This window comes from Mixophyes fleayi, chromosome 9 (assembly GCF_038048845.1).
Source record: "Mixophyes fleayi isolate aMixFle1 chromosome 9, aMixFle1.hap1, whole genome shotgun sequence".
NCBI classification, from domain to species: Eukaryota; Metazoa; Chordata; class Amphibia; order Anura; family Limnodynastidae; genus Mixophyes; species Mixophyes fleayi.
Window position 1 is genome coordinate 45,416,610 of NC_134410.1, and position 10,929 is coordinate 45,427,538.

General features: G+C 38.6%; 1 protein-coding gene across 1 annotated transcript; it reads left to right on the forward strand.

Moving 5' to 3' along the window:
- The first annotated feature begins 410 nt into the window (after positions 1–410).
- VMA21 (vacuolar ATPase assembly factor VMA21) lies at positions 411–5,211 on the forward strand. The gene is made up of 3 exons (XM_075184261.1): positions 411–554; positions 3,565–3,674; positions 4,482–5,211. The coding sequence occupies exons 1-3, from the start codon at positions 487–489 to the stop codon at positions 4,622–4,624; spliced, it is 321 nt and encodes a 106-aa protein (XP_075040362.1). The 5' UTR covers positions 411–486; the 3' UTR covers positions 4,625–5,211.
- Positions 5,212–10,929: the final 5,718 nt, after the last annotated feature.

Consider the following 10,929-nt stretch of genomic DNA (forward strand, 5'->3'; position numbering starts at 1 on the left):
CATCATTTATTTATATAGCGCCAGAAAATTCCCTAGCGCTTTACAATTGGGAAGACTAAATGTATTCTTATTGAGATTAAGGGTAATGTGTGTCCCTTTTGAAGGCTATAGGGCCACCCACACTGTTAAACTTAGGACAAAACCGAGTACAAGCTGCTTATTCCACGGCAGGCACTGATATATCTCCAACAGGCCACGGGAAATCAGGACTGTTCAGCTAAAATATAATATTATTCAGTGTTAATCTTAATTCAGAGAACCTTTCTAAACCTGGACTTGTGTCTGCATTTTGTACACGTCATGACACATGGACAGGTGCGATCCTAAGCTCTGCTACCCGGGGAGCCCCGGGACACGCCCCTCTTATATAGGCCCCTCCCACGTGAACGCGCGCTGTCATAGTCACACGCTTACTCTGGGTCATGTGACGGGCGTCACGTGATATTGTCCGACCAGGAAGCGGAGCTGAAGCTGGGCTAGGACAGCATGGAGAGATACGACAAAGCGGCTCTGAATGCGGCCAGTCTGCCTCCTCCGCCTCCGGACTTCAGACAGTAAGTGGAACCGTTACAGTGTGAGTGTGGAGGGATTCTGTGACGTTGATGCCGAGAACCGGGAGGGCTGGACTCGATCATAATACAAAGTAAATGTGTGTACAGGATATTGAACCCTTAACATGGATATATATATATATATATATATGTGTGTGTTATAGTGATCTGGTTATATGACAATGCCCTCCACACGCCAATCTCCCCTTTTCAGAGAAGCTGCAGCTGTATCATAACGTGATTTATTGTAAAGTGTATGCCACGAATTGACAGCCTGATAGTAATACATAATCTGCATACTGATGTTTTTCCCTTGTCCTGCAGGGTGATAAGTTGTTTCTCCATCAGATTAAAAAACATGTATATTATTTGTGTAATTGGTATAATACAACAGATCACTCAATGTCAAATGAAGTGGTAGAGCAATTGCTTAATATGTCTTCATATATGGCGCGTTGCACTGTAATGTTTAGGCAAAATAAATGGCTGTTCAAGGCTATACTAAGGATAACTATGTTTATGGTGTAAATAACTCACCCAGCAAAACCTGCATTAACCAGTGTGTGTGTTTGAATAAACAGGTTATTTCACATAGGTCCAGGGTTATGTGTAGAGATTAAATACAAGGACCTGGCTCAAAATGATGTTTATATGAAGTTTATGTTGGTATTTTGTTTACATGTGTGCATATTTGAATGTGAGGCCTGTACAGTACACTTATTTATATATTTTTCCAATTCAAGATTTAGGTTTTAATATATGCAGTATGTTTTAGATTTTTATTCAGCTATAATTGGTCAAATTTGATGGTAGCTGGGTTTTCCTTTTTTTTTTTTTTTTCTCGCAAATTTGATCAGATCTGCCCTTCATTAATATTGTTCCACATGAATAAGAAAATAATTAAAATGCCTTACTAAACTATCAAAAAGGATAGTGCACCTGTGTTCTGTGTTGCAGCTGTAAAATGCTTGATTAAGTGTTCGAAGAGAAACCATTTTAAAACTTATTGCATATGACAAAGAAGGAAAACTGAATTAGAAAAGAGGAACAGCATTACAAGTCCAATCTAACTGCCAAGAGGTTGTCGCTAAAAACCACAAAATGCCTGAATGAAGAGTCCACAGGGTAAATTTATCAAGCTGCGTGTGTCTGGCGGGTTTAAAAGTGGAGATGTTGCCTATAGCGACCAATCAGATTCTAGCTATCGTTTATTTAGTACAGTCTACAAAATAATAGTTAGAATCTGATTGGCCGCTCTAGGCAACATCTCCACTTTTCAAACCTGCCGGAAAACGTTTAGCTTGATACATTTACCCCCAAATGTCATTTTGCAGAATGTACTAAATAAATAACTAAAATATGATTGGTTGCTATAGGCACTTTTCAAATCCGCCGGACACTCGCAGCTTGATAAATTTACCGCCAAATCTTCATGACACATTCTTGCCAAAAATGTGGTCTATGCAATTCCCAGGTCTAATATTTAAGGCTGGTCCATATTGGGGCTTTTTCAAATCTCCATGTTTGACAGTCCGAATTGAACATATAAGGAAAAAGCAGGTAAAATGTTTCAGGAATAAACTGTGTCATTCATATGGGCAGCACAGTGGCTTAGTGGTTAGCACTTCTGCCTCAGCGGGTGCTATTAAATTGACCCTAGTCTCTGCCTAAGTCTGTGTGTTAGGGAGTTTAGACTGTAAGCTTCAATGGGGCAAGGACTGATGTGAGTGAGTTCTCTGCACAGCACTGTGGTGCTATATAAATTGATGACGATGAAGGGCAGCAGTGAAGAAACATAAGCCACAAAAGGAAATGTTGTGTACACTTATCACCATGAGGGTGACACTACACAATTTTTTTTCCAATGCGTCCCGATCAGCATGTCAATTTATGTGTATACGTTTTTCAAAATGTTTCTTCAGATCTGTGCTCTTCATCTGTTATAACCATCGGCTGAAAGAATCAAAACATTGTAAACTCTATAGAGGTCTGTTTACACTGCTGGTCATGAGTACATACTCACTGCAGAATTGGAACGACATTGTTCTATCATTGAATGAGATGTTTAGTCAGTTTTATAAAATCAAATCAAACAATACAATGTGCTTTGGAACCATAATCGCTGATCGTTGGAGCGCACACACTAATGTGATATCGGGCAGATCGCTTGTTTATCGTGTGATTGGCCCAATAATTTGGTGAAAACCCTGTAGTGCAGTGTTGGCTAACCTGTGACACTCCAGGTGTCGTGAAACTATAAGTCCCAGCATACCCTTCCAGCAATAAGCTGTTATATATTGGCAAAGCATACTGGGACTTGTAGTTTCACAACACCTGGCGTGTCAAGTTAGCCAACACTGCTGTAGTGTGTACCCAGCTTTACTCCTGTATGTGCGTCATTTGGCACGTGTGTAATAAGCTCAGATTTTTAATTTTTATGCAGTAGGAGAAATCTGTTTTGAAGCATAATCTTTTTCTTTCCCCTATATTTGTGCTTGGAGAAAGCATTAATGCACATCCAGCCTTGGTATGGTATGAGCATTCATATCATGGCAGTTAAAAAAAATGACTATATGTGGTAGTACAATGAATATGCAGTGGCTTTATTGTACAGTATTACTTCTAGAAGTTGCTGTATTCAAAAATAAAATCTCCATTTACAATGGGAAATGGAGTGGTTACATGTTCAACACCATGAAGAAGTAAGATTTTCTACAATTTCCCAAATAAACAGTTTAGAATATCGTAGAATATTTTTGATTCGTTTTGGAACGCAAAGAATCTCGCAAAGGACCAGTCTATGCTTCTTGACGAAAGGATCAATGTTCCACAAAAAAACAGTTAAAATGTTGTATTGCACTGTTATGATTACTTCATGTTCAATAAATACCTTAAACCCCTTTGTTTGATGCATGTAAATGTTACATATTTCCCTGCATGAAAGAACTATATGTATTGTAGATCTACATATACAGGCCCTATATTGATCAAATGTAACTACTTTACTTTTCAGAAATGAAGGTTCCTTAGCTTCTACCTTGAAGACTCTGTTATTCTTCACCCTCTTGATGATCATGCTACCAATTGGTCTCTACTTTACCTCCAAGGTTTATGTATTTGAAGGTAAGTGTGTTCCTTACTGATGCATTCAGACCCCACAGCCTGTTTTACCCATTCAATAAAAACTATTTTGGTGCCAATGAGAAAAATACCTGTCAACACTGCTTACTATAACTCAGTTGGCTGACATGCTTCTGAATTTCTGTTACTTCCTGTTCTTGAAACATGAATTGCATTACAGCTCCTCTGTGTGTCATTGGTTGGTCCTCCATGATATTTGCTGTCTTCTGAGTAGTGCCTGCAACTGGTATTAAACCCAACAATCCAAGTTTCATGCAGTGCACAATTACCTAAGGGTGTAATTACACCCTTTTCTCATTCAGAAAGCCTGGTGGGATATGAATTGAACTCAAACACTGATCGAACTTGTAGAACATTGTATTGCCATTTGAAAAACAGAAGTGCTATTAACTACAATGAGAATGGTAGGTGTCTGCAAAACACCCCTTTCTCTGAGAGGCTTATAGAACCTGTAGATATACAGATTGTCTAATTGAAAATTGTACACCAAGCTTCAGAGGAGCTTTCAAGTGTTACTCCCAATAATAGGGAATTATTTAAGTCTTAAACATATTTTATTTTGCTAAATGTTATGTGTTATTTCCTGCTTGATCCAGCAGGCTTTATAATTTTAATATTTTTTCTATTTTGGGGGTGGAGGGAGTGTGGATCTGTTCAGAAAGTAAAACATACTCCTTTTAGTATAAAATTTACATTGATCGGAATTGAAGTACACATAATGTAATGCCTGTACTGATACAATTTGCATAATCTGTTCTAAGATTTTAATTTTGTTCTGTTTCTTCTTAGGTGCATATGGGCTGTCCAACAGGGACAGTTATTTTTATGCTGCAATAGTGGCCGTGATTGCTGTGCATGTGGTTTTGGCCATGTTTGTATATGTGGCATGGAATGAAGGTTCTCGGCAATGGCGTGAAGGAAAACAAGACTGAGTTGCTCCAACACAGCCTATGAAAAGGACTCTGCGTTGGGGGGGGAAAAAATGCCATCTCATGCAGTCTCTCAAACTATACATGGATTCTGTACATAATATACATTTCTGTGTACTTAAGACCTTGTACAGTTATTTAAAATGATAAATGGAGCAGTAGGCGGCATCTTACAGTGAGATGGACATGTAGTGGGGAATCTGAATTGGAAGTTTTTCATACTGTATATCCTTCCATTGTTTAGTTCAAACAAATAGTTATCTTTAAATGATCACGGAACAAAAATCCAAGTTTATGCATATAAATATTGCAGATGTATATGTGTGTGTGTAAAACTTTCAGACTTTTAACATACTTGAGATTGGGGTTTTGTTAATTATTTGTGTTTTACCCTCTATACAATCTGTTAAACTGGCTCTAATTCGATGGGGCAGATTAATTGGGTGCGAACAGTCCGCAAAGTCATGTTGCGTCTGAGTTTTTACTAAAATTGAGGTGATGTCCGGCGGGACCTCACAGCTAATTGAATGTGTCTTTATATATGTTATTTCCCCATTGTATGACTGTATAAAAATATTCTTGTTTTATAATGGTGTTACCATTCCAGTTCTATTTTATTTCTCTTCTCTTTAATGTCTCTATCTCCTCCACTTGCCCTCCACTCCATCTACCTGAAGTCTATCTAACTCTCACAATACAACTCCTTTGGGGAATAGCTTAATGCTAAGGGATATGAGTGTTATCAGTGGGGACAGATACAATGTTATTGGTGCCACAGCCATGTCGTACAGATAAAAGTTATGACTGAGAAGCAGGCACAGAGGTGACAGATACAACACTCTACGTTTGGTCACAGCCTGCACCAAGGAATAGACTAAAACTTTGTCTAGCGTGTACGTTCTTCTGTGCTCTGATCAACTAGGTCCATAACATTTTTGAGGTTAGCATCTCTTTGGAAGGTGGATGTGTTGCTGGATATTGCATTGGAATTGTATTTTAGGTTTAGTGGTTCTCTTAAAATGTGTATTTTCAATGCTATTCCACGGACATCCCTGTACTCCTCCTTAAATTTACTTTGGCATAGGCAATTAATGTCTGTTGTACTTGACTGTTCCTCTGTCCGCTATGTTATTAATAAACAGATCACGTTTAACAAAATTTCCATAGAGAATGAAAAATGGGAGTTTGGCAAAAGCAAACCACATGTAAAGGTGAACTTTTCACCATATAAAACTTTTTCCAACACTGTATAGATTTAAGCAAAGTAAGTTAAATTTGTACAGACATTCTATAAGTGTAGGCTGGACAAATGCCTGGTGGCCATTGTTGGCTTCTAACGTTCTTCTGTTACTATTCCCTGAAGTTAGAGGGGCACCATTGTGCCTCGTTTTGCCTAACTTCATTTCATTATGTTCATCTCTGTACATCTCCACCATTAACATAGTCCTGTTTTATAATGCTTGCTCTCTGTTGCGTTCTGTTATTCCTATGCCAAATTTTGTTTCTCTCTCAAAGATCATTCTCCATAAGATAATTGTCGCAAAGTAATACAAACTAGATTTTCGCACTGAACCTGGACTCGTCACCATAAAGCCAAGCCATAGATTATCATGACAATACTATAGGAAATTTCACCTATACACTCTGCTAGCCATGTAATCCTTAGCGGAGTACTTCACTTAAAAAATTTTTTGTTGACCTTTCACTTGTTTTTTTAAAAAAAAAAAAACCTAGTTTGCCAGCTTTCAAAATGTCAGTGGCGCAGGTATGAGGCGGATGAGACATATTTTGAAGGTATTCTTTTAATTTAAAAAACAAAATGTAGAGTGTGCATATTAGGAGCAGTGGGAAAAGGCAATAGGAAAAGTTCTGTTACCATTGAGTAATAAAATTAAATCCAATTGCGAAGCACTGTGGAGTCTGCTGGCGCTATATAAATAAATGTTAAAGTCCAGTGCAGACCAAAGTACCAACCGGTGGCACCTAAAATGTTTTTTTTTGTTGGCCTTGCATTTCTTGTCAATACCATGTATTATTTTTAAAGGTATTCGGTCTGCAGTCATTTTTTTTTTTTTTTTTTTTTTCTAATTTATCTAATCTCATAAAACACAGACCACAGTGAACTATACAAATTCTTATTTTATGTTTTAAATGTTTCAATGCGGTTTTTGATTGTGGTTCTTCCAAGTTCACTTTAAGGCCCATAGCAATTATTAAGTTTCTAGCCCAGTGTGGATAAGGATCATTACAATCTTGTTGCTATGAGTAACAATGCCTCCATTTTGCCTTTTTAGGTGCTTAATAATAAATCTACCAATTGGTCTTAGAACATAGCAATCTTAGAAGATTGAGCATCAGACCAAAAGACTATATGTAACATTTGCATTATCACAATACTTATATTGCCTTATTTGTGCAGAGGTTGTATGTGCTCCCTGTGTTTGCAGGCGTTTCCTCCCACACGCCAAAACATACCAGTAGGCTAATTGGCTGCTATCAAAATTAACCCTAGTCTGTCTGAATATGTTAGAAAATATAGACTGTAAGCGCCAATGGGGCAGGGACTGATGTAAATGGCAAATATCCTCTGTACAGCGCTTTGGAATTGGTGGTGCTATATAAATGGTGGTGCTATATTTGCTCTCGTATACAAATATAAAAGATTTGTTAAACAATTTAGCCTAAGTATTGTAGCGAGAAGGGTAAAATTTTACGAACATGAAAACCTATGAAGGAAAGAAAGCTAGGGAAGAGACCATTCCACCTTGTTGCTGCATATGGGGTAAGAAATAAATGAAACAGCTGTGGAAATCATCATCTTCACACTATTAATGAAACCTAACCAGGAGATTCTGAAAGGTAGCCTTTTGTATTTGTTCAGTTTGCTTTAGATGTAGGAGTTGTTCTGAGCGAAAGATGCAGACCTGTAAGTCTCTGTTTCAAGACTGTGTCCTAGAGATTGGAACTCCACCATGACCACAGTTCTGGGGTCATGAGTTTGATTCCCGATCATGGCCTTACCTGTGTGGAGTTTGTATGTTCTCTCCGTGTTTGTGTGGGTTTCCTCCCATACGCCAAAAACAAACTGGTAGGTTAATTGGCTGCTCTCAAATTGACCTCAGTCTGTGTATCTGAATGTGTGTGTGTTAGGGAATTTAGACTGTAAGCTCTAAAGGGGCAGGGACTGATGTGAGTAACAAATATTCTCTGTACAGCGCTGTGGAATTAGTGGTGCTATATAAATGATAATGACTTGTGGAATGAATATATATATATATATATATATATCTATAAAAATTAGGGGCAGTGCATCTGATTTAGGGGTGTTTATAATATGAAACCTTGCTGTAATGTTATACTATTGTATATAGTGCAGCAAGGTAGATCACGGTTATGGTTAATATGGAGCAGCAAAGAGGCATGTTTTGTGAGTCATGCCTAGAAACTCCCTCTACTTTTGGATGAGATCTATTATTTGTGAAGAAGTTTAAATGTCCGTAAGGTGAGTGGGCATTTTTGGCACATAAGGATATGTATAGAGAGGTAATAATACACTTCACAAGTAAACTCTTTAAAAATAATACTTGTTCTATATATGACCAATTTAGAAGATCAAACACCATCTCAGCATTTAGCCCTAATAATAAAATGGTTTTTTTTTAATCTGATGGACATATGAAAAGATGTTGAAGATTCAATGGGGGGGGTTCAATTGGCCGCGTTACTCTCAAAAGTAAGTAACGGTAATAGTGCGCAGGACGCAAAACTTTTGAGAGTAACGCACACAATTGATTTTCCCCCAATCTACGTTATCTGAGGTGCGTTTATCCGAGATAAAATAGGATTGGTCTGCATTTATTAATGAGGGACAAAATGTGTTCTTTCTAGACCAGAGATGTCCAAGTTCCGACCTCAAGGGCTACTGACAGTTCATGTTTTCAGAATTTCTGTCTGTAGAAACATGTGGGATGGCCAAATAAATGAACTCACCTGTGCATGATTAAAGTAGTCCTGAAAACCTGATCTGTTGGTAGACATTGAGGACTGAACTTGGGCACCTTTGTTCTAGATGCTAATAAAGCAGAAAACGTTTAGGTCAAAATCTACCAAATCAATCCGTCTATAGTTTGACCAATGTTCGTGGTTGTTAGTTGCTTGACGGATGGTAATTGTATTAGCTTCCTCATTTTTCCCAAAGGAAATGTTAGATGTGTCTATTAAACAACATTAAGAGCTTATCAGCTACAATCTCCTTGAATGTTTTAGAAATCGCTTTCTAAAACAAAACCATGTTACAATGCAAGGGGTGCAAATTAGTGTTCTGTTTTGCACATAAGTTAAATACTGACTGTTTTTTCATGTAGCACACAAATACTTGATAGCTTATTTGTACACTGAAATTTACAGTTGATATTTGTGTACTACATGAAAAAACAGTCAGTATTTAACTTATGTGCAAAACAGAATACTATGCACCCCTTGCATTGTAACATGGTTTTGTCCAGGAGCCTGAAGTAAGAAGTTTCTTCAGTTACAATCCTTAATGAATCAGGCCCCATGTTAGGTTGGTAGGCTATATCTAGTGCCAGATTAGGGACTATGTTGAAATGTCATACAACAACCAGTAAACCTGTGTCATTTCAACTCCTGAGTATAAGGCAGATAAATATTTACACATGTACAAAAATATCACTAATATAATATATCAAGATTAAATACCATTCCTCTGTTTTTAGTTTCTTCAGATCAGTGGTAGGCAAGTTAATACACTTATTTGCAGCCCTCTAACCTTCAAAAGTGCCACATGTTACCCTTAATCTCAGTAATAAATCAAATACAACACACTGAAACAAAAAAATGAGATACTGATTGATAATACAATATCGGCAGGCATTTTAATGTAAGATAAAAAAAGTTTTTCAAGCTACTTGGCGGCCGCGGGCACCGCCGCGACTCACTTCCGGCTCCGACGAGCGTCCCGGGCGTCATGGAGCCGGCCGGGACGTCATTTCCTGTTACTCGGGCCCGGCCATTGTCAAGGCAACGGCCGGACGCCTAGTGTATGAAGCGGTGCGCCCCGGCAAGTGCTGAAGCCGGGCGCATGCACTAAATGTCTAGCCTGCGGGCTAATTAATCAAGCCTTGCTTATTTGGCCCCACTCTGTCAATCATTACAGGGCTAAGCCCTGATTGGCCCATGTCAGTATATAAGGCAGGGAGGGCTTAGCCTCCCTGCCGGTTATAGCGTTTGTGTAGTGCAGTAGTGCTGACCTGCTCTCAGTTTGTGTTGGATTGCTGTTGTGACCTTTTGCCTTCTTGCCTGTGTCCATGATCTTTTGACCTGTACCTCGGATTCTGCTGACCTGCTCGTGACCCTTTGGCGTGTTTCTGACTATTCTTTTCTGCAAGTGATCCCTGACCTCGGCTCGTTCTCTGGATACGCGGTCTGCCATAGCTCTCCCTTCCTGGGTTCTCCACAGCCGGTGCACATCTCACGACCCTCTGTTTGTCTGCAGCCATGTCTGTCCCCACCACTAGGGGCAACAGTGAACACCAGACTTTCGAGTAGACTCCGGGTTTTGTGGTACTGGCTGCTGGGGTTCCTAACACTACTATAACAAAAAAAAATATGACCATTATATGGGACTTCTAGGTGACAAGATTTTCAGCCAGCTTTTGAAAGTTTGAAATAAGACTGTAAACAGGCACAACACCATTCTGTAGGCAGGTTTCCATTCAGCAAGCTGCTGCGTTCGTTCTTTTATAATGTACTTCATAATAGAAAATATCTGCTCACATGTGTAGTTAGAATGTAAAATAGACAAGTTTGCAGTACACTTATGCATATTAGGGCATGTCTAAAATGTCCTTAACTTGCTTTAATGCAGTAAGCAGAAATTGTGCAGCTCTTTAACACAGAGGAATGAGGTAAACCATGTGGTACAGACCTCTGACGTGCCACTTCTGGTTCTATAGATTTCATTGAGATTGTGTGTTCCTTAATATTTCATACATCATGCTATATGGTAAACAAATTTAGGATTCAAGACCATTATATTAATTGAATGTGGGGCTGAGTTTGAGGAGCATGAGGTCTATTTATGAAATGTGAATATAAATTATTTAATGGCAGTGATGGTTGTGGGAAATGGGTATATTTATTATACATAGATGCAATTCATTTATTGCAGGGGCTGTCTGGAGGGAGGGAAATAGGTTTATTAAATGGGAATACTATTACTTTAATGTTGGGGCTGGAGGAAGGCCTAAGTATTAATTGTGGGTCCTATTGATTTAACCCTGGGGCTG